A 25,188-nucleotide genomic window follows, 5' to 3' on the forward strand; every position below is an offset into this window, starting at 1 on the left:
AGCCCAGCACAAGGTTTCAAACAGGGTCTGGAGGCCTACGGGTGGTCCCCGCCAGGCGCTGTGGTCCACCAGGTGGTCTCCACGGGTGTCTGGGGGGCCCTAGGTCAGACCCACAGGTGTCTGAGGGGCCTTGGGTGGTTCCCACAGGGGTCTGGTGGCCATCGGGTGGTCCCTACGGGTCCGTGGTGCCCCCACAGATGGGGCCACCGGTTCTTCCCCGCAGGTGTCCCCCGTGAGTTCGCCAGCCTGGTACCCGTGGAAACTCCGAGGAGATCTCAGGTGGTCTCCAGAGGTCCCTGCAGACCTAAGGAACCAACCCAGTATGTAAAAAAATAAACCTGTCCTATACATTTAAATACATAAATACCCCCCCTCCCCCTCCCCCCACACACACATACAGTACAGTAATGGGCAAAATAACTATTATCCAGATATGGGTAATAGATTATTTGCCCATTATGAAACACATAAAACTGCATAAAGTAAATAAATAGAGTTCTACTTACCCCCTGGAAATGAGAGTTGGCAAAAAAAACATTGCAAATATTTTCAAAGGCCAGTTAAACCCTTAATCACCTTAGCGGATAATAACCGCTATAGTAATTAAGGTGTTAACCCACCCTGCACCGATACCAACCCTTCACCCATTCATTTGTACAGTGGGTATAATATATATATATATATATATATATATATATATATATATCACCCAACTCTGATTGGCTCTAGTAGACCATGTGACAGAGGCTTTACTTCAGCCAATCAGAGTTGGGATTGAGTTCCCACGCTCTGATTGGCTACCGTACCAGTGGCCATCTTTCTTTAGATGACGTCAACCAAAGGCAAATGAAGCTCAGCCATTCTGATTGGCTGGCGTCATTGCCTTTAAATGACGTCATCAATTCTCCCCCCTCCCCCCCCAAATCACATGGAACCATTTGACGAAAATGTGACGTCATAGGCCTATAAAAGCCTATGTTGTCTCATTTTGAAGCCAGACAGCGTGGAGGGAAGACACCAAAGAAGAGAAGAAAGGCGTGGCGTAAGAAGATGGAAGAAGACGGAAGAAGACGGCGAAGACACCAAAGAAGAACCCAAGACTGACGGAAAGGATTACAAATAGAAGAATGAAGACACAGACGTGGATTGTAATGGTTTTTTATTTTATGGTTACCTTTGGATTGGTTCGAGAACTTCCGGAATCACCTGGATTTTGGTGAGTTGGCATCTAATGGTAAGTAAACAAAAGAAAAGTATATTATTTTAACTTTTACAGATTTTTTTAATTTTTGATTCATGTATTTTTTTTTTTAATTTAATGCCCCTGAATTGATCTATGTCCCTATGGATATACATACTTCCAGGGACACTGAATGGGTGTATTGTATGTGATTTTTTTGGATGGAAATGCATTGTTTTTTATGCTCTTTTATTGCCCCTGTATGTAATGTGTATATATGGTTAGACATACAGGGATAATATGCATTGTTTTTTATGCTCTTTTATTGCCCCTGTATGTAATGTGTATATATATATATGGATAGACATGCAGAATTTAAATGTCCTGGTCACGTGACGCGGTAGCTTTAAAAGTGCAGGGGATACCGGCACCCTATAACGGGGCCTGTACCTCCTGAAGTAGGGGGTCCCCGGACCTGAAACCAATGCGGTTTAGCTCCGGAGAACCCCTGCTCATGTACAATATTATTAAAATGTATTTATTTTGTGTATGGTCGCTTATAACCGCCTTGCATGGAGATTTCAAATCTCCATGCAAATGTTACATGCGGCTTTTTTTTCTATCAGCTAGCGTACGTGTAGTTTCAGTGCTCTAGCAGAGGAAAAAAACCTTGCACGCACGATAAGCCAGTTTTGGGCACGTCCGAGAGAAAATGGGCTCAGGGCCTTAGTGAATCGCGCCGCCGGCTTCATTTTTTATTGGATGTGATAATTTTTTTCAGGCCAGCGCGAAAGCTCGGAGCTTAGTGCATAGCCCCCTCTGTGTTAACTAGCTTTACACTCTTCTGCCCCTCCTTACATCTCAGCCCTAATTTCTCACTATGCACTATCTCGACTCAATAATATTTTCTGTCTACCCCCTGTGTATCTAAAGCCCTATTCCGCCATAAAACCTTTCTCACTGACTGCCCCACATCTCTGGAATGCCCTTCCCCTCAATACCTGACTAGCACCCTCTCTATCCACCTTTAAGACCCACTTTAAAACACACCTGCTTAACAAAGCATATGAGTAGCTCCATGGCTAATACTATACACCTGATACATAAAGCTTGGCCCCTTGCAGACACACTTACCAGAATGCCCTCCTCCTATCCCTTTACTTTCTTCCTATCTATCAATTCGATTGTAAGCTCTTCGGAGCAGGGACCCCTTTTCCTAAATGTTACTTTTATGGCTGAAGCACTGATTCCTATGACCTGTTATTTGTATTATTTGTTATTTATATGATTGTCATGTGTATTACTACTGTGAAGCGCTATGTACATTAATGTGCTATATAAATAAAGACATACATAAATAGAACTATAACCAAGCTCTGTGGATGTGTTGTTAGAGGGAACACCTCCTGGCATTTCATTAGCACTAACGCCCATTGCAACTATAAACAGCACCTAAGGCCAGTTCCCTGGTGGTGACGGCGGCATGCACAATGCACACAGTCACTCACCTCGGTAGTGCCAGGCCTCAGTGTCTCCTTCCGTGTCGGCACATGAGGCGCTGTGGCTCATCAGCCAGCAGGGGGTACAACAAGATTATGTTCCTGTGTGGCGACGCGGTCACATGGTGCTCTGGGAGCCAATAGTTGGGGAGATAGCTTGAGCCAATAGGAATGCAGCTACTGTTGGGCAATGGCAGTCCCGCACCTCCAATCGCTCCCTACAGACCACAAACCGCGGTTTTAAGCTGTGCACGCGCCGCCAGGGCGCCAGGCACGCGTGCATCAGCTTTCATCGGGGACTAATCCATAGGCCGCACTTATAGTGCCGGCGACAGCGACGTCGCGGCAAAACAAATGCATTGCTGCCGTTGCGTGCGCTTATAGTAAGCGTGATGCGACGGCGCGTCAGATTGGTCGCGATCACTGGAAGTGATCTGTATTTGATTTTCCAGCGACAGTCGTCTGACTGTCGCCAGCACTATAAGCAAAGCCTAACACTGTGAGTGAGCTTTGTGGGTAACCGCTAATGCCTCATTAAGTCAATAACAGAGCTCTGTGGATATGGGCCTATGAATTATAATGGTCAAGGCACCATATATAATGTAGCAAAGAACACTAAACCCTAGCTCATTCTATTTCCTTTTTAAAAACATTGCCTGGAGGAATATTCCAGTGTTTTATTGAGAATTTCTCTTAGTTCAGCTGTTGAAAGAGACATGTAGTAGCAAATGTAATGCGTTTCCCAACTGAATTGCATGTAAATAATTTTGTGTCACTTCAAAAGCTGCTTGGCATTCCTGAATAAGAGGCAGGAGCTGAGATGGTACTTACCATGTCAAAGAGAAGTCTTTAGCAGGCTTTGTTTTGATGTCTGTGTTTGAAGGGGGCCAAGGAAAGTATTGAGAAACATTGAAACACACCTGGGTTTAATTCTTTGTGCCTTGATCAATATTATGAAACAAGTCAAATGTGCATATATTTATCTTAAGACTACAAATGGACTATCATATCTGCATGCTAAACAATGTCGAATATTTCTGAAATTGATGTAAGATACAGTACAATGTAGATGGTATACAGTATTGATGGGATTAATAGATGTTACGATTGTGCTCGCCACAAACCGGGACCGGACCGCGGGGCTGAGGTGGGGTTATATAATCACCGACCTTAGTCCACGCAGACTGATCCGGAGTGCGTAGGTAGCAGGGTCAGGATTGGAGAAGGCAGCATCGTCGTTATTCAAGCAGGAGTTTGGCAACAGGTAGTCAGGAGTTCCCCGCTTCAGCTTAGGAGCGTGAGCGCGGGAGTGGCCTCTTCGTGAGGAGTGGCCTCGGCCCATGACGCCGGTCTCAGCAGGAGGAGACAGCAGGCTTGTCGAAGTACACCGCAGGGCAGCGTCGGGAAACCAACGCTTCAGCACAGAAGTCAGGAACGGGCCCCCGCATGGGACTAGCAGGCGGCCTCAGAAAACAATGCTTCAGCAGAGAAGTCAGGAACGGGCCCCCGCATGGAACTAGCAGGCGGCCACAGGAAACAACGCTTCAGCAGAGAACTCAGGAACGGGCCCCCACATGGAACTAGCAGGTGGCCTCAGGAACTAGGGATAAGAACTAGAGAAGTTAGTACACCAGGATACAAGCCAGAGCGGCTTGTGGCAGAGACTGTAACGTCCAGGGTAGTAATTATGCTCGGCACTGTTTCAGTGCCAACGCCCAGGGTATAAAGGGCGGAGATCCAATCACAGGAGGAGGGTGTGTGAGCATTCCTCCAATGATAGGGCACCGAGCAGAAGCTGCAATGAGAGACAGCACATGTGCCATTGATTGCCAGAGGAAGCTTGCAACTGCAGATGTCTGCAAGGCTATAGTAAAAGCCAGGAGTGGATTCCTTACAATAGATAACTAGATGCTGCTTGTTCTATTTACACAGGATACCTCCAACTGTATCCAGGTCTGGATAATTGTTTCTGTGAGCACTGCAGTATCAGAGACAATGATATCAAAACTCTTATAAATATATATTGGTAATATCAGCAGCACCCAAGAAGCTACGCAGAATGATGTAGTCACCTTCTTTGAGTTATGAATGCACTTCAAATATTAGGCTATCCCTTCTCTACACATTGTCTAGGATAGGGGGGCGCAAACTTTTTTCCCTGCGCACCCCTGTTGGCTGGTCCTCTCTCTCCGCGCCTCCGCCCCCCGCCTATCTAGGCTTTGGCGGCATGATGTCATGTTGGACGTCACATGACCTCGCGGCGTCATTTGACGCTACGTTGCCATGGTGATGCGTCTAAGAAGCCGCCGGAGCCAAGGTAAGTCAGGTGTACAGAGGCCTTCGCTGCTCCCACGGCACTTAATTTAAGTGCCTTCGGGAAGCGTGTGGGGCCTCTGTAAACCCCGCGTCCCCCGCAGTCAGCTCGCACCCCCCCCTGGGGTCGCACCCCCAACTTTGCGCACCGCTGGTCTAGGATATAGTGTACTACTGTGTGACAAAGCACAGTACATCAGAAGTAGTAGCTGCAAATCATAGTCAACAATATTAATGTATGTAACACTAGCTATTACTTCTAGCGGGAGTTAGCAGGGACAATTCTTTATACAGGGTAATGCCATAATAACTGTCATTAAGCACTTAAATGTAACATGGGAGTATGAGATCTCAACTCTTCTGTAGACAAGTACATAAGTTTATATATATATTAGAAAAGAGCACAAGAGACACTTCTATGACGTAATAAAATAACCGCGTCTTACTGCTTAGCTAAGCCTGTCTGCTCATTCGCGCTCACTCACGTGGTCGATGGCTGATGGGAGAGTGACGTCATCATCCCCAGACTCCAGCTACCGGACAGAGGGTGCTTCCTGATGCTGACGCGCTGGCTAGTCCCCTCCATGGGAGGAGAGAATGAACCATGTGTAGCCCCGGTGCTCTCCGATGAAGTGGAGGGTGTTTTGGTCGATGGTACTGTGAAGGACATAGCCACAGAGGTGGGTCTTCTCGGCTTTGAGCAGTCCTTAGCGATGTGACCCTCCCGACGGCAGGTTCAGAGACAGTCACATGTGGCCACAGTCTCTGAAAAATCAAATTTACCCGGCTTCCAAATTTTTGGTCGCTCCGTTGCTCATCGCGCTTACTATAAGCGCTCGAGACGGAGTCAATTGTTTTGTTTTGGAGCAACGTTGTGTCGCCATCGTGGGCACTATAAGCGCAGCCTTAGGATTCTGAACTGATTTCTCTTTTGTCTCTTCTTTGCGAGTATCTTTCTGTTTCTTGGGGGTGTGCAAACGGGTATAGGCTTCATGCCCTTTCACCATACCAAATAGATCTTCAAGTGTAGGGGGACTCCCTTGTTGCAATGAGCACCAAATTATAACGATGATATGATGTGTGGGTTTAGCCCCCCTTAAGAACTCTTTCCGCGATACTCATTTACTTCAGAGGCTGGAATTATTTCATGGGAATGTATGTCCCACAAAACTAACTGGGTCTGCTGAATAAATTCAAACAGTTCTTCGCATTCTTTCTGTCTAAGACGGTAGTACTTGGACCAGAGCTCGCTTTCGTCCTCTTCTGAGCCGTAGGTCCGCGTCAATGTGGCCACTAGCATTCTGGTCTCAGTACATTCTCACCATCATAGAAGCGGGGTTCTTAGACACTTCATTATCCCCTGCCTCTTTACAGTGTCAGGGCAAGACCATTCTTCCAGGTCCTGCAAGGTGTAGTCCTTCCATGCTTCGAATGTCTCTTCTCTGATTAGCATGGGCTTGACCCCTGAAAAGGTTTTTAGCTTATGGTAATATTGTGTTTGAGATGAATGCTCTTGTTCCAGGCCAACTACTGTATGGCTTCTGCAAGCATCTGTATATCATCTGCGCAGCTGGAGTTGGTACTGCCATGACTTGATCGGCGGCTGTGGCTGGACGTGATACTGGCTTCACTCCTGCACGGACTACTTGAAGGAAGGTGAGGACATAAGCATGGGAATTTCCTATATGTTGGTGGAGAAACTAGTGAGCTCCACTTTCATGTGTGTTTCAGGATAGATGACAGGGCACCCGCTACCTAGAGCTCGACGGAGCCGTAAGGCAGGTGGACCTCCTTCTTCTGTTAGGCCGTACCCGCCACTGACTAAAACTGCGCACCATACTCTTTCGGGGTCTGTTCGACGACCTAGAATTCTCACGTGCTGTAGGCTCAGGTACTGCCCTAGTAGTAAACAGATGTCATAAGTGTCGGCAGGGACGTGTTCAATGGCGAGCATCTGTTGGGGTGGTACGTGTCTCTTCAGCACCCATTCATAGACCTCCCACCGGGACGATAGTGATATGGTTTACGACATAATTTAGTTACACTAAATTCGGGCACTCCAGGTCTGAATCTCACCAGTGCCTCCAAATGTAGTCCCCTTTCCCCTTAGCTAAGGGAAACTACCTGTATTGCTGTTACCTGTGGCTCACCGAAGGCCTGAGCCTCCGCAGCTGGGAGGCTGGGGTAAGCTCTCATTCACCTCAATGCAGTGTCTCCACCAGAGAGGGATCCCAGCACAGCGGGATAACCCCTTTCAGGATCACTTACAGTAAAATGATACACACACCAGTATATAACAATTGGTTTACTGACACAATAATAACGGTAACCTGTACCACACAATATAACAATAACCCAGGGTGAGTGTCCCCCAAAGTACATAGGGGGCTTGGCACCAATACCCCTGGTGTCATTCCCCAAATGGGAGTCAGTCCCACCCAAGTGTAGGAAGTAGCGCTACCCCTGTGAACCGTTGCTGCACTTTATATCCCCGGGCACTCCAGTACCCGGATACCACAGAATAAAACAAGGTATCCATCAGGTCCCACGACATATGTCTGCCGGTCCTTCTCATATCCACAGGCATCTGCCTCTGAGGCAGCTCCGGCTGGAGTGTGTCTCTATCAATGTCTCTTTACGGTGCGGTGGTCTGGTCCCAGAATGCTTGCCGTGAGCACCGCGTGCATCCTACACCAGTGCACTTAAAGATACTTGGGAAGCGTCCCTACCTATGGGTCTTCCCTGTAGCAGCCACAAGCTACACGTGGTCAGGGCCTAGCTGGGGCCTAAGGGGCACACCTAGGCCTAATCCAGAGGAGCTCTTCTCCCTGGACACTACCTCTCTGGTTACTGCTCCCCTTCTGACTGTTGCACGTTTCTGAGCGTGCCAAATGTTTCTTATTCTGCCCTCCTGCATCTGCAGCCCGATTGGCTGTTGTTCGTCACACGGTGGTGCAGCAGTTTGGGCTGCTGGGATATGTAGTCCCCTGCGGAGCCTCTTACAAGATGGCCACAGCAATTTATGCCTTCTGCGCATGCGCCCCGTATGCTACTGCGCATGCGCAAACTGTAATGCCCGCCGCACTGACGGGGCTCTCTGCGCATGCGCTGACTACCATTGCGCATGTACGATATTACAAATAGCAGCTCACTTACCGGCATCCCTCCGCAGAGCACCGGGGCACTCTCACTACTGGCCGCATCCTCCTTCAGCAGCCCGGCACCTGAGCGCTTGCGCAATAGTCCCCCTCCCGGAGACCAGGAGGTAAGCAGGGGACCTTGCTACATATATATATATATATATATATATATATATATATATATATATATATATATTCATATATTAGCACTCAAATGCCATGGATCAGCCACTTTCTGATGGGAGGAATGCAATGCCCTCTTCTTCTCCTGTTACTGTCACATCATGCCTTTTCGCAAATCTTCAAAGTTATGTAATGACGTGGTCATACATATATGTATTTCGTTAAGTTCTGTTTCCTCCCTGTTAACAGACGAAATATCGGAATAACATTATGACAAAATAAAAACTTTAATGCAAAAATTAGAAGTCCCCACTTCCTTCTTTACTTGGATAACAATGTTTTTTTCTTGTGTAGTGCTAACTTAGTGCTGTACTGTACCTAGAAATCTTTACTGGCACAGGTCCCCGTGCTGTAGTGTTTACAATCTATTTTTAGTGCTTGAGGAACAGGGAGTTAAAGTAACTTACACAATGTCACCGGGAGCTGACACCTGGATTTGAACCAAGCTTCCTTGCTGCAAACGCAGCGTCTTTTCTCACTGAACACTCCTTCAGCCCATATCCAGGTACACCACAAAGGACAGCAACAGGTCTACCCTCGGCAATAGGAGCACTGGTAACTTGTAAATAACCTCCAATCTTATACTTATCAGTGTTTTTCCACCAGGGTTCCTAGGAGCCCTTGGGTTCCTCGGGCATCGCTTAAGGGTTCCCTCCAATTTTCTGGTCATTTGAAAATTGTATCAAATACAGAAGAATAAACAATGCATCTGATCACAGAGTTGCTATTAGAAAGGTTTGTGGATCCTAACAATGCATCTGATCACAGAGTTACTATTAGAGAAGGTTGGGGTTCCTTACTATGCATCTGATTACAGAGTTGCTATTTGAGTGGGTTGGGGTTCCTTACAATTCTTCTGATCACAGAGTTGCTACTGTATAAGAGAGGGTTGGGGCTCCTTAAAATGCACCTGATCACAGAGTTGCTATTAGAGAGGGTTGTGGTTCCTTACAATGCATCTGATCACATAGTTGCTATTAGAGAGGGTTGGGGTTCCTCAAAATTTCACTTAGGGCTCCTTAACAAAAAAAAGTTGGAAAACACCTGACTTAAGTAGTTGAGTGCTCCAACATCTCTTCGTTATGTCCTCCCTGAGAGAGCATTGTGGTAAATATAACAGGCATTAGTAATAATGAGATACAAAAGAGGCATTCATACTGTATATCCACTAAAGTTGTTAATGTTAACACAAACCCATACCCTAATTTCAGGATCTACATGGCTAAGCCATACTGTGCAAGATGTTATTGGAAGCTGACGCGCTTTTGTGCTACAATAAAGTGACATTAAGCCTATGCTAATAAGATATACTGTACAATGGCCATTGGTATTTCCTAAAATGAGCTTTTCAGATATGCCTTAACCTCAGGAAAAATTACAACTGTTACTGATTTAGATAACATTACATTATTAGAGTTAATTGAGCTTTGTGAATCTGGCCCTAAGAGCTGCGCAACTGTGATCTCGAAAGGAACAAAAAAAAAAGCATGCATTATAAGGAAAGGCCGAAGGTTAAAAAACATTTCCTATTTCTTTCTATTTAATTGTTTTTTTAAGTTTTCCCTGGTTTTAATTTATCATCCAGAGAGTAAATTGAGGCTTCAAATGTTTGCTCTGTTTTTTTACACCATCCAATAGTTGGCGGTAAAAAGTAGTCCAAACTCCAATGTTCACAAGCAAAAAAATCCTGCCCCATATTTACTACAATTTTGGTGTGAGAGAGGTTGAAAAGCACAATGTCAAGCTTTAGAAACGGAATGGTTCTGGAGAGGTGTCGATAAGAGGTTGTAATCCTTCCGCGAGCCCTGTGTGTGTCTGCGGGGGGGAGGGGGCTAAAGCTGCATGAAGGATTAGCTGTATTGTAGTTCAAAGACATGACATATTTTCAACAGGTAGGTCATCATAATAATTTGATCCCCAAACCCCCAAATACATAAAAACCACACAAATCAACCATGTGCAGTCAAACGCACAGTGTCGCAGTCAAAAGCTACAGCACAGATTGAATATCATAATATCAAGATGGTTTAGGCAGGCTTGTGGAGAAAATAAAAAATGACGAGAAAAAAATATATATTTTTTTTGGTCGCTCACTCTTGAACTTCGCAAGCAAGCAGTGGTGAAGTTATAGACAAATGCGCAGTAATCATCAGCTATGTAGCTCCCTTCCCAAAGAGGATTACATGCAGGCGCAGAGAGGTGATGCTCGGCTAGGGACAATTAAAAGCACAATGACAAGCTTTAGAAACGGAATGGGTCTGGAGAGGTGTCGATAAGAGGTTGTAATCCTTGTGCGAGCCCTGAGTGCGTCTGCGGGGGGGAGGGGGCTAAAACTGCATGAAGGATTAGCTGTATTGTAGTTCAAAGACATGACATATTTTCAACAGGCAGGTCATCATAATAATTTGATCCCCACACGCCCAAATACATAAAAACCACACAAATCTACCACGTGCAGTCAAACGCACAGTGTTGCAGTCAAAAGCTACATCACAGATTGACTATCGTAATATCAAGATGGTTTAGGCAGGCTTGTGGAGAAAATAAAAATAAAAAATGACGAGAAAAAAAAAATATTTTTTTTTTGGTCACTCACTCTTGAACTTCGCAAGCAAGCAGTGGTGAAGTTATAGACACATGTGCAGTAATCATCAGCTAGCAAGCAGGAATGTGATTGAAACCAGAAAGACACACATTCAAAGGAATGGTGTGGGAGAGGTGTATTGTACTGTAATAAGATAAGAAGTTGAAATACTGCAGTGAAGTAAATTAGCCTGTGTGTGTGCGGGGGCGAGCAAGGGGAGAGCGCTGTATATGCCAAAATGTGATACTGTTACAGTACACGCCTATGCATTTCAACAATGTTCAAATGAGACATACAGCACATGCTTGTATAAATATGCAAATTTACAATTACTGCGCGCGCACACGCAGACTGTGTACTGACGTAGGTTGAACTGCTAAAGTATTAGACTTTGAAGACAACAGCTCACGAACGCCCCCCCTGAGTTTTTAGATGGTATTGCAGTATTGCAGACAGCGCTAATAAAATGCTAATATTATGAGCGCTAAAATACCGGAACATATTCCGGGGAAAAAAAATACTGCAGCTGCCCCTGGTTAACAGAGTTGCGCCGATACCCGGCAATTAGGATAAAGGCGGCCGCAGCTGTAAAACATGTTTGTATATAAAAACAGTCCCTTCGAAGGTACATGGGTTCAACTGAACTCCAAGACAGTACTATAATACTCAAAAGTACTTTTAGTATCAAAAGTACTTACTTGATTTAATATAACGAAAATAGTTGCAGTGCTTATACAAAAAGTATAACAAAATAACACACAATAACACTAAGTTCAGACAGATTCAAAGAAAAAAGGAACACAATTGAAAACCTTTACTGTACATTACAAGATGAAACCTTTTGAACAATTACTCCAAATATCCTATAATAGTTCCCTCAGGGGATCGTGTGGGGAAAAGGTGAGATTCACACACATGGAAGTGTTTCCCCAACATGGGTCTGCCATGTGAGTCTCAAACATTCATTTTTATACCTTATACCTCTTTGAACTGTGGTAAAATGGCATGATGTGCAGGAACGGTCGTAGACGTTTCGCAGCAACAGGTTGGCTGCAACCAAAACGCAGCTGGGACACTTCGACGCCGGGACATTTCGCCACGGGACACTTCTCTTTGATGTCAGCTTTATATCCCTTACCAGGGGGCAGGATAAGCACTTTCCAGAAGCTGGGTGTGTATAACGTTTCTGGCCAGCAACTCTACACCATATGATGAGGCTGCTATACTGTAGCCACCCATACAGTTAACCCATCTAGGGCCCATTAACCCCTTAAGTGAATATAGTAATCCCAAAATGGGGAATTACAGTTATTAATTACATTTACACAAACATGAAAACAGGGCAGACTTTTTAGGCACGATCTGTGGTAAATAGGCCTCGTTATCCTTTTCCTGCTTAAAACCTGTGTGAAATTAATGAGATTCTAAATATAATGATACAGTATATTCCAACGCCAGGGTTTTCACGTCGTTATCTGAGCACAGAAAGGTACAATTTCACATGTGCATGGAGATAGAATAACATAGGAAAAAAATGTATATTCTAAAGCAATTGCTAAACGAGAGAAGAATATCCAGAGTGTGAAAACGTCTAGGTAATGCATCTTTCTTCCTTTTTGAGAAGGAAGCTATGAGGTAATGACATGCGTGAATTTTAATATTCATGTTCATGTTTTAAAACAGTGACAGGATGAAAGGAATGGGATAAAGGGAATGGAGGAAATTAGAACACTGTAGCTTGATGGTGCAGCCCAAGTCTGTGTTGAATGATAATTCGCTGAGATCTTGTAACACAGTCAGCTACCTGACGTCCCTACAGAGAGGCCAATACATTTATTTTCATAAAGAATGTATTATTATTGACTTAAGTCCTAGGTATCGAGTTAATTTATTTATGCAACATTGTAAAACATTCATAGGAAATAAGTAAAACAGGCAATTAATAAATCACATTGAACCAATGGTTAAAAGAAAGGAAGGCATTATTATAAGGGAGGCATGAGTGAGGGTCCCAATTTCCCATAGTCACATCAAAAAAGTATGTTGAACAGGAAATAAATTATAGATCAGAAGTGGCTGGAGAAGTGGAGAGCATCACATTAATTCAGAGAAGGTTAAGGGAATGAAATGAAACACAAGGTGTCTTCTTTCTACCCCCTTTGTATCTAAAGCCCTCTCCTGCCTTAAACCTTTCTCACTTACTGCCCCGCACCTCTGGAATGCCCTTTCCCTCAATACCCGACTAGCACCCTCTCTATCCACCTTTAAGACCCACCTTAAGACACACTTGCTTAACGAAGCATATGTGTAGCACCATGGCTAATACTATACACGATACATAAAGCTTGGCCCCCTGCAGACGCACTTATCTGAATGCCCTCCTACTGTCTCTGTACATTCTCCCCACCAATTAAATTGTAAGCTCCTCAGAGCAGGGACTCCTCTTCCAAAATGTTACTTTTTTGATTGAAGCACTTATTCCCATGACCTATTATTTATATTATTTGTTATTTATATGATTGTCACGTGTATTACTAATGTGAAGCGCTATTTACACTAATGGCGCTATATAAATATAGACATACATACATACAAGAGGAAAAATAGATGGTATGAAGTAACATATTATAATGGTCCTGGATATGAGCAAGTGGTAACATGTACCTACCTGCCGTTAAAATAATGAAACAAACTAAAACATTAACACTTCATACACAAAAATTAATCTAACTCAAAAGTTTATTTTATTTTCAGAATGGAAAGGAAGTTAGGGGATACAGAAATAAAAAAGGGAAATGGGGTTGAGAGCTATATATTTGTTTGCATAACATACATTATATAAATATACGTTTTACAGTGAGTGGGTACAACAATTGGCTTAGACGGCTACATTGCTACAGTAAACTTAGTGGCATATCTTTTTACTATCACTTGAAAGCAGGCAAACCCTGGTAATGTTTTCCGTTGGTCCAGACTCCATTGAATCACAGCACATGGAATGAGAAAAACATAGAGAACATAGCATAATACTGTAATACATAATACTCTAAAATTAGTTAGTGTTTGTTTAATATCCAACTGGATCATGATTACTGGAGCATGGTCAGACTAGGTTCCATTCTTATTATCCAATTTAATAATATTATCTGCTAGGTCCTGTGATAGTAATATATAGTCTATATGGGTTTATTGGTTGTGGGGGGGGGGGGGCTGAATAGAATGTGTAACTGCATGAGATGGGGTTGGCTATTCTCCATGAGTCTACCAAGTCATTATCTTTCAAAATAGCTTTCAATGTTTTAGAGTTTTTGTGGATGGCGGTGTTCCCTATTGTCTCTGTTAGCTCTATATTTTGAATGTTCTAAGATGCTATTTAAGTTGGCTCCCAAGATTAAGTGTCACTTCTTGTGTTGCATTATAATATGGAAGGCTTTATCAAAGAACTTAGTTTGGTTATTGTTCAGGGCATACCGAGTAACCAGTGTAACCTCTTTCAAACCTATCTTTCCACCACAACCAACATTTTGCCTTCTCTGTCAGTTTTGATATGGTCTGAGAAGGGAACATTTGTTTCTATGAGTATGGCTATGCCAGATTTTTTATTATGCGCCAAATAATGAAATACATGTTGGTATGCCCTATCTTTAAGTCTCATAGTGTCTCTATTGAGGTGAGTCTTCTGCAGCATGATTATTTCGCCTCTTTTAGATTTAAGATCTCTGAGTGCTAAACTTCTTTTCAGGTGTGAGTTCAGACCCTTTACATTTGTTGATATGATCGACAAACCTCTATTTCCTATCATTTATCTATATATGATGAGTATTATACGTGTCCCTTTGGTCTAATTGTGAGCCTCTAGGGCTCATCCTGTTTTCTACCGTGAAAAACGTATGAGAAACTCCTTTAGTGGGTGTAACATGTGGAAGAATGTGGAAGAATGTGGAAGGGGGAAACTAAAAGAAAATGGGAAGTCAATGAAGTATCGGGAAGAACCTGCACTTATGTGAGGCATTTGACTGTTAGTGGGTAGGGGTACATTTTCATAGTCTACGGGGTAGGTTGGCGGTCTAGTTGGATGCTTTTCATCTACTTCGCACTTTAAACGGTATGGAGTGCTACTTGTTAAGTAAAAACATTTTTTGCATCATCCCGTAGCAACTTGAAGCCCTAACGAGCTCATAATGAAACTTTGTTCTTATAACCGAAATTTACATTTTACATTTTAAATACTCATATTCAGCTTAACTTTATGTAAAACACACTTAACAGCTATTTTCCACAGATGGTAGTTGATCAAATTGACCTCATATGTGGGCGTTCCAGGCCATGTTATGCCCCTCCGCCCTCTGTAATATCATGATGGTAAACTCTGTAAAATCATCGCCGGGTGGCTAATGACCTAGCCAACCCAGGGCTTGTCATCAATCTTATGATTTCAAATCCATTGGTTTCAGGGGCAGCTAAGGCTGCTGCCTCCAGTTCTGCAGTGTTTGATTTCCAGGTCCTTCTCATCCATCCTTCTGTCGATGTTTCGGCTATAGAAGTGGTTTGTTTACAGATTGCTAGCTCACCCAGTCCTAGTTGTTCCATGAAGGGCTGAGCCTCCCTCGCAGGCATCATGAAAGCTGTTTTATTCTTGTGGGATGCCTGGAGGGGAAGAGGAAGCACCACCTTAAGCTGATTCCTTTTTTCTCAGAAGGGCAGTGATCTCTCTTAGTTCTCCACTCTTTGAAAGAGTACCTTGTGCCAAGCCACTGAAGAGCTGTAGGTCCCTGTTGTCAAATGTTGTAGTTGGCATATTTCTGGTTTTGTTTAGTATGTCTTTTTTCACAGAGAAAAAGTACAGCCTTACTAAGATATCCCGGGCTCTGCCTTTGTCCATATCTTTTGGTCTTAGTGCATGGTGGGCTCTGTCTCTCTAAGTGGTCAGGAGGGATATCAGGAACCAGGCTCTGGAAAATGCGCAGGAGGTAGGGCCTGACCTGGTTAGGGGTAATAGTCTCTGGTGCATTTCTTACTGAGGTTGTTTTGTCTTGACTCATTTTCTACCTCCTCCTGTGACTCTTGTATGATGATTATTTGTTTGTTCATGTCTTTAATAATACCATTAGTCTCGACTTGCTTCTCCAGGACTTCCCCCAGGGCTGTCTCTAGTGAGGAATTTCTCCCTTGCTGGGTTGTCACCTCCATTTTGATCCCTGACAGGGTGCTCTGCTGTTCCTCATGAAAAGTCCTCAATATCTCCTGGACCCAAACCTTTAGGTATCGCCTTATTCCTGAGTCGCCTACCGATTCTGATTCAGAGAATCTGTTGGTCTCCTGGTGAGCCACCATCTTTTTTTTCCGGGCAGACAGTTGGAGTGTTTTTTTAAAGAACAAAGGGGCCCCCGGGCTTTGAGACTTCCTGGACTTGAGGGGTATACTGTCCGGGGGTTCGTTGTGCTAATGGGGTAGTAAATATCGGAGCCTTAACTCCTTTCAGCTGTGTTGCACGACTCTCCTTTTACGCCACCATCTTGGAGTCCATAGCTGCATGAGCCCCCCATTGTTAATGTTTTTATGCAATGGGGAACCTTTTACTGGCATATCACTTAATCCCTTGTATATGTTATTCTGGATTCATGTAAATGTACCAATATTTAAAACTTAAAAATAAATGTAAAATAAAGAAAACAAAAAAATTGAAAAACAAAACAAATAGCTGGTTATTTAGCAAATATTATTAAAATATTTTGTATCACCAGAGATGTACACTGAAGATTGGTTCAGAGGAAGGGTGGATTAGCAGAGGGGCCCGTGCCTGTCCTAGGCGACAAAGCATGGTGGTGGCCATTTTTAACCACAGTTTTATGCTCTTACTACTGTAGTTTGTTAAGTAAATGTTTGTATTCTTACAAAGGGTTATGTAAGGTTAGGGCTGTAAATATGCATTACCCCCAGATCCCCCTGAATTCACATATGGTTAGGGCGTCAGATGCATGTGTAAAAATTGTGTCGGCAGCTGCATATTCCTGGAGGATAACTGTCCAGGCGGCAAAGTGTCCAGCAGCTAAACGGGTGCGGCTATTGGTCCTTGAATGTGTGACCATTGCTGTACCTCACAAGGCTTTCAATGGCTGTGTATTACAAAGTATAGCTGCAATAATTTTATAAATGAAGTCTTCATATTTTTATGTTTTTCATACTTTTATTTCTAGGAGTAGATGGCAATATATGAATTGTCCCTTATAATAAAAACAGCAATGCAAAGAATTATGTATATTTTCATACTGAATGTTCCTGTCTAAAGTGACTCATTAGTGAGCTAATGTACTCTTTTATTGATACTTGCAACAATATAAAAGCTGCAGGACCAAAACTGCTAGCAATTTAGAAGTGTACAGTACAGTATGTGCACATTTTTTAACTGAAGTTTTGAGAATCTGTGAAATATGCCAAGAATAAAAAGTTGATGTGCAAGGTAACATGGCTCTTTATGTACTGCCATTTCCCCCAAATTCTGGCGCAAAGTGTGGCAATTTTGCGGTAATCAGGTAAAAATCTTGTGCCTACGTGCATTGACAAACATTGTGAACTTAATTATGTTACTTTCTGAGCACAATTACCCCTCATTTATAACTGCAATCTGATTAAAGCTTTGATTGCAACGTGTAGCACCTACTTAATTACCGAATGACATAATTAGATAAATAATAAGATGTTAGTGCATCAAGCACACTATAATTGGTATTCATGACTCATGACTAATTAACTATTTCACTGCAACTAGGTTAGTAAATGATGACTTCTTTGTTTGCATGTTGTGCTCCTTATTAACGCAGTGCTGAACATTGTTTCATCATTGTAGGCTGTAATGAATACCAGTTAAGGATTGACAATAATATGTTAACATCTTCATATCTCTATGCTAGTGTTTTTCAACCCGCGGGTTTCTAGGACCCTTGGGCTCCATAAGCATCACTAAAGGGCTCCCTGCAATTTCTAGGTTATTTGAAAATGGTATCAAATACAGAAGAATTTTACAATGCATGTGATCACAGACGCGCTATTAGAGAGGGTTGGGGTTCCTTACAATGCATCTGATCTCAGACGCGCTATTAGAGAGGGTTGGGGTTCCTTACAATGCATCTGATCTCAGATGTGCTATTACAGAGGGTTGGCATTCCTTTACCAAAAAAAGGTTACCAAAACCACTGCTCAATGGACATAAAACTGTGGCTGCTTTTCACAGAATGCAGAAACTCTGCTGAGATCAGAAACAACAGCATCCTTTTTACTAAGGATTTTGACTAACTAACAGGCCATATGTTTTTGTACTGTACATGGTGAAATGGCTTGCTTATAACTATTTACATGTAAATGAGCATGCAAAGGACCTTTCAATTTAAAATGATCCACTTATCTTCTAATCACTAGACACTGATCACATATGATACTCTAGTTGGATTTTGTGGTAGCATATCACTCATGCTGTCACCTATTCCGGGCTGGCAGTTTCATCTAAATGTAGTGGGGTGGGGGGAGGGGGGGGAGGGGGGGGGGGAGGGGGGGGGGAGGGGGGGGGGAGGGGGGGGGGAGGGGGGGGGGAGGGGGGGGGCTTGGGGGAAATATATGGAGCTATGTATAAAAGGTATTTTTAAAAAGTGTATATATTTCAAAGCCATTGCATTTGGCACAGATTGTTAGTAAGCGCTGTTTAAAGTTGACAAAGGATTTTGATTCACATAAGCAGAAAAAAGTGACACACCAACATGCAGAATTTTATGTGTACTGTATATATATATATATATATATATATATATATATATATATATATAAAAAACTGAAAATCTTGGTTGTGAGTGTCTGTAGACCAATGGTCCTTTGGTCCGTCCGTTGGTCCGCCCGCCCGCCCTCCCATGGATCTCATTGGCCGGTGTGTCTCGCCCCCCCACGGATCTAATTGACCGGTGCGCTCTAACCCAGAGCTCCCCAACCCCAGGCACACTGCTGCCTGAGGTGAGGAAATGCTCCCTGGTAGTGTTGGCTGTTGCTGCTTGGGGGAGGCTTAACTGAGACTGTGAGTTTTTGCCCCCTCCCCAGCTCCGTTTTTGCCCCCCCAGCTCCGTTTTTGCAATCCCAGCTTTGTTTTTGCCCTCCCAAGCTCCGTTTTTGCCACTCCAGCACCATTTTGCCCTCCCCAGCTCTGTTTTTGCCCTCCCAGCTCTGTTTTTGCCCCCGAGCTCCGTTTTTTGGCCCCCCCAGCTCCGTTTTTGCCCCCCCCCCCACAGTCCCGTTTTTGCACCCCAGCTCCGTAGCTCTGTTTTTGACCCCCCTGACACATACAGGGACACACACACACACACACTGTGACACACACACAGTGAAACCCCCCTTCCCCCCCTTCCACCCCTACTTCCCTTCCCCCCCTGCCTTACCCCCTGCCCCCCACCTTTCGCCCCTGCCCCCCCGCCTTCCGCCCCTGCCCCCCCGCCTTCCGCCCCTGCCCCCCCGCCCCTGCCTTACCCCCTTCCCACTCCACCCTATATTCCCCCCTTCCCCCTGCCTTCCTCCAAGCCCCTTACTTCCCCGCCGCCCCTGCCCCCTCCCCTTCCCCCCCTCCCCACCCCTGCCCCCCGTCCCTGCCTTCCCCTCTTCCCTGCCTTCCCCCCCAACCGCCCCTGCCCCTGCCTCCCTCCCCTGCCTCCCCCCCCTGCCTTCCCCCCCACCTTCCCCCCTGCCTTCCCCCCCGTCCCTGCCTCCCCCACCCCTGCCTTTCCCCCCCTGCCTTCCCCCCCCCACCCCTGCCTCCCCCCCCACCTTTTCAACATTATTATACAACCTTTCCACCAAATAGTCAACCTATTGTTCCCCTATTTATACCTAATACTACCTATTACGGATTTACATCCCGGGCAACGCCAGGTATATCAGCTAGTGTATGTATATATATATATATATATATATATATATATATATATATATATATTTACATATATACATATATACATATATATATGTATATATACTGTGTATATATATATATATATATATATATATATATATATATATATATATATATCTACAAAAAAAAAAACAGGCGCACTCACTGCGTAATAAATTTAACAAAATTTATATGGAGTAGGATAGGTAAAAATGCACAAACATAACGGGTAATAAAGCATTCATGAGTTATACTCAATCGCCAGCCAGGAAACAGGATGTCAGCAGCTCCAATACAACCGTCTAGTGTGGAAAGAAACCAGCAGCACTGCAATTTTCACTCTGTGTACTAGAGCAGGCAGGAGGTGTCTCTCTAATCCAAGCCCTTCGTCACAATAGTAAGCCTCTGGTAGCAATCTCGCGAGGTTTGGTGACGTCACTGGGCTCCTCCAGATAGACTGCGACGTATCCGCAAGGAAAACACTGTGTATGGCGGCTTTTGGTAATGAATAGCAAAAAATATATAGTCCAGAAGGTGAAGTTGCATATAATAACTAAAACTGGATAATATTGTATCACAAAACACTCCCCCTCGTTGGTGTGCTGACGGAGGACGCGGAGACCCCTGTGGTCATCGCGGTTACATCCTTTGGTGAGACCATTCCTTAATCCCTTGCCTATGCTATTTGCTTACCCCCCCATCTCCATCTATAGAGGTCAATTTCAGCCTGGTTTTTCCACGTTTGCATCCGCAATCTATCATCTGACGGGTCAAATACTTCTCCCCATTTGTTGCTCCAGTCATTTGCTACCTATCGAGTGACAATTCCTCCCACATCTCATTGCCTAATACATTTGAGCTACTGTATTGGACATTTTTTGGTCAGATTTCCCTTCTTATTTTTTTTCAAGAGTACTCTTTTTTTTATCGTCATATAGTGTGTTTATTGTGTCTATTGGCATCATTGTGTTTGTTTTAATCTGTTCAGTCACCTAGCCTTCCTTGGTTAATTAATACATTTTCCTGTTTTTTATTGCTATACAGGATTGCGCCTTTTTTCTTTCTTCTATATATATATATATATATATATATTTTTTAATATGTGTATCTAGTGACTCCTATATAACCACTCTCCAAGATCACACACTGGCTCTTATTCTGCAAGGTGTGATAGCCCTGATGATGTGCTATTGCATGAAAAGACCCATTAAAGTCAATGAGACTTTTCATGCGATAGCACGCCATCTGCACTATCCTTACAGAATAAGGGCCACTAATGGAGATGGAGCAAAAAAAGAGGGATAATTACTTTTTCCAAAATGCCTCTCTACGCGTCAATTGTACAGCAAAAAGTTCCACTGTATCATTTTATCCATAGAGATATTTCCGTGCCAAATTTGACTTTTTTTATATCCTGTAAGGAAGAGGTTTTTAGGATTTTCCATATCCCGTAATTTCAGTGTAATAGTCTTGTGAAGAGCAAAACAAATGAAATAATCTTCTTAAGCTGTACAATACCTGCAAAATACTGTATATGTATTAAAAAAATACACACTTAAAATGTAAATCAATTCAGAATGAAGCAGAGGGGGGAATCAGAGAATGAGCCGCTGACCTCAGCGGAGTTCTATATTACTATAATATTGTATATTTTGTATATAGGGGTTCCTGGTTGCACTGTATAGATGTAGCATATGTTATTGCCTCTTTTAACTCATAAGAATGTACTAAATGGCAGAATTACTTAGTAAAATCCTGTGATTTTACAACATGCGGCTCCATTGAATTCAATTGCAAATCGCACAATAGAGCATCTGTAAATTTAAAATGAAATCTTAGCACTACTTGGCGAAGGGACATATGTTATTTGAGCCCTCAGCAAACATGTACGTTTCTGTGATATCTTATTGTACCCGTGCCCACTACACGTTTGTTGTCTTTTGTTAGTTAGACTAAGGGCACAGTTTTTCTCAGGCTGCGCTCATGGTGGCAGCGTCGCTGCGTGCGCGCGCACGTCCGGGACTCTTCTATGCTTGTCTGTTGAAGGTAGCATAGTACTGGCGGCGATGTAGCGCGTCGATGCTGCTGCAGTTTGGTGAGACAAGTAAATTTGTCTTTTCAGGCTGCAGTCATGTGACGTCAGCGGCATGTGAGCTGGTTCAGCCAATGAGGGTGAGCCAGCTTTGTGACGCATCGATGACGTGTTTGCCACGCCCCTGCATCGCCTCCCCAATCTCCTGCAGCAAAGTACATAGGTCTCTGGGGCTGCAAAAGGGTGCACGGTTGCGCACACGGACACGCACGCCTGCGTATATTGTATAAGCTCTGCCTTACCCTTGATGGATCTTAAGCTCCCAACGATGTATACGGTAGCTAGAGATGTATGAAAGCCTCTGCAACATTTTCTTGTTTTTTTTTTTTTAATTAAATGTTTCTTTTATTTTGTGAACTTTACATGAAAACTGACCTCACTGAAACGTTTTGGACAATTTTTCCAACAAAATTCTCATGAATCTTCCTGAGTTTTGCACATTTTTCTAGAATTTAGGTTACATGGCAGTGTATAAAGCATTACGCAAATTGGCACATTGACTTTTAATGTTCATTACAAAACTTTCTGAAGTTTGCTACATTTCTCACTGTGAATGTAGACACATATTTCCTGGCTTGTGAACTTTTGCATGTCGCTAATGGTAACCTACTGTACATAGAGTTTGAAAATCCTTGCTATAAAGTTATCTGTGCTGTTTAGGAACTGAGGAAATAAGAGAGATCCAGCGCTCCACGGATTTCAAGATAAATGAATTTATTGTGCCACACTTCATTTATCTTGAAATCCGTGGAGCGCTGGATCTCTCTTTTTTCCTCAGTGTACATTGGAATTTGCCTGGCAGGTACTTCCTTGAACCAGCAGCACTGGTAAACTGTATGTATTCATTATATTGTGGTGTGCAGCCAAAACCCTTTTACACTGTTTAGGAACTGGCATGTTTCCGAAAATAATCTCACAATTTCTTCATTTATTTCTGGGATGTTTCATGTTAATGAGTGAGCCAGGTTATGCGTACTCACGGTACTACAGTCCTGCCACGGGTGCACATAAGATAAGGAAACCAGGAGGGAAACTTATATATAGCAACCGGAGAAATATTCAGGCACTCCAGTGGTCTTAGTGAATTAAAAGGATGGCTATTGGAACAGGATTGACATTTCAGTTCAACCTTGGACCTTTTTCTTCATTAAGACCACTGGTAGGCCTGGATATTTCTTCATGTTAATTAGTGTTAAACAGCAGTTATTTAATGAAATCAAACTACACTGGTTTTTACTATTAGGCGCCTTCTGGCATATGAGTGGCGCAGTAATGAGGCTGCAAGTGGCCATTTTGATTCCCACAATACTATTAACAGAGGGTGAATAGCGATAACTCCAAGATTCAGCAGACAGCAAAAACGACACACTTACTGTAAATGGACACAGTGCTTTGATGGCCTTCATCATCTCTTTTATATGGCAGCTAATGAAAAAGCACAACGTCAGTACAGGACTTGTTTCAATAAACCCCAAATGTTTTACTCTATCCCGCAGTTAATAGCTCTGTACAATAAAGTAGTTCAATTAGATTACCGTCAACGTTCTTGCAAAAACTATAGCTACAGTAACATCCTGTGGTGTCCTGTATAAGTAATACTACAGAATAACTGGCCCAAAGTCTATTTACCATAGGAAAACGTGTCTAAAGATAAGAAAATAATGTACAAACAAAACTATGCTAAGAATAGTTACAGTAATGTGATACGGGTAATGATAAGAAGTCAATGTCTTTTCTACTATTTACACATGCAAGGACTTAACTATGTTATACTTAGATTTTCTTTTCTTTTTACAGGTGTTTCAGATTGCTTATATTATCATTAAAGCAGCAAACTGTCCACGCCCTGGAAACTGGATTTTGGAACGGTCATTGGACGGCGAGTCTTTCAAGCCGTGGCAATACTACGCCCTCACCGACAGTGAATGTTTGACCCGATATAATATAATCCCACGTGTTGGTCCACCCTCCTACACCAAGGATGATGAAGTCATATGCACTTCTTATTATTCCAAGATTCAGCCACTCGAGAATGGAGAGGTAAATTGTGCGATGAAGCAATTGCAAAGACTTGACAGTGCCAGCAGCTGAGTTAACTTTCATCTACATGACAGTTTTTCTTTTTCTGACAGCGGCACGCTTTAAGCTGGCAGTGCTTCCTGATTGCCTGTGCACTGACAGAGTGGGGGAGAGAACGGGCTGAGTAGGGGAACACATTTACATTTCCACAGAATAATGTTTCTACACAGAGAAGACAGAAAAAGAAACAAATGTGACGGAAAGGCTGGCACACTAAGTTTTAGACTAGAAATAGTTTTCATTATATTTTATTTAACATAACTAATGATTCCTGGCATCCCTGCCCTGGTAACACAATATTTTGCATTTTTATTCTATTTTAGTAAGTCTGAAATGTTGAAGTGTCGTACATCTAACATAGTAATGATTGTGTGTGTGTATGTGTGTGTGTGTATGTGTGTGTGTGGGTGTGCGCGAGTGTGTACTGTATATATAGATATATAAGAATCCTTTTAATTCCTTAATGTAAAATAGTCCCCAGTGTATCATACAAAATACATGTCAAAGTTTGATATTATTTATGTTACATAGTAGATGAGGATAAAGAAAAGCATACATTCATCAAGTGCAACCTATGCTAAATTTAGACAACTGACATTTTATATCATATCCATACTTACAGTATATTGATCCAGAGGAAGGCAAACAAAAAACCCCAGTGAAATATCATCCAATGATATCTCATAAGGGGAAAAATAAATTTCTTCCTGATGCCAAATATTGGCAATCGGATTACTCCCTGAATCAACATCCTTCCCATGTTTACTTATTTGGTATTACCCTGTATACATTTTCTTTCTAAAGAGATGTCCAACCTTTTTTTTAATTTTTTAACCAGTATGTATTTTCTGAAGTCTATTCCAAATTTTTATTTAAATTTTAACTGAAAAAAAAAAGGATCCTTCATTCAGACACTAATGAAAGTGTTGAAGGTAACATAGTGTCTTAGTTTTATTGTCGGTATGCTTCATTGTATTGTATTTTTTAACTTGACGAAGAGCTGTACATTTTTTGCTTTGCAGATCAGCATCTGCTGAATTGTTTGAGCATCAATCATGTTGCAGTCTAATACGTCGCTGATAACAGTTATCATGGCACCTGGGAAATCTTTAAATGGACCAATTACTTAAAATGTCAGTGAAACTAATTGCTAACACAAGTGTGATAGCTTGAAAATGTCTCTCTAGGAACCCTA

The 25,188-nt window shown here is 42.9% G+C and overlaps 1 protein-coding gene across 4 annotated transcripts in view; it reads left to right on the top strand.

The window, feature by feature from the left end:
* Positions 1 to 25,188, top strand: part of LAMA2 (laminin subunit alpha 2) — a 736,088-nt gene that overhangs the window by 179,077 nt on the left and 531,823 nt on the right. For all 4 annotated transcript variants that reach the window (XM_075597283.1, XM_075597284.1, XM_075597285.1 and 1 more), the window contains exon 4: positions 23,712 to 23,954. In XM_075597283.1, coding sequence (XP_075453398.1) covers positions 23,712 to 23,954 — 243 coding nt within the window. The remainder of the gene's footprint in view (positions 1 to 23,711; positions 23,955 to 25,188) is intronic.

This window comes from Ascaphus truei, chromosome 4 (genome assembly GCF_040206685.1).
Source record: "Ascaphus truei isolate aAscTru1 chromosome 4, aAscTru1.hap1, whole genome shotgun sequence".
In the NCBI taxonomy this organism is placed as follows: domain Eukaryota; kingdom Metazoa; phylum Chordata; class Amphibia; order Anura; family Ascaphidae; genus Ascaphus; species Ascaphus truei.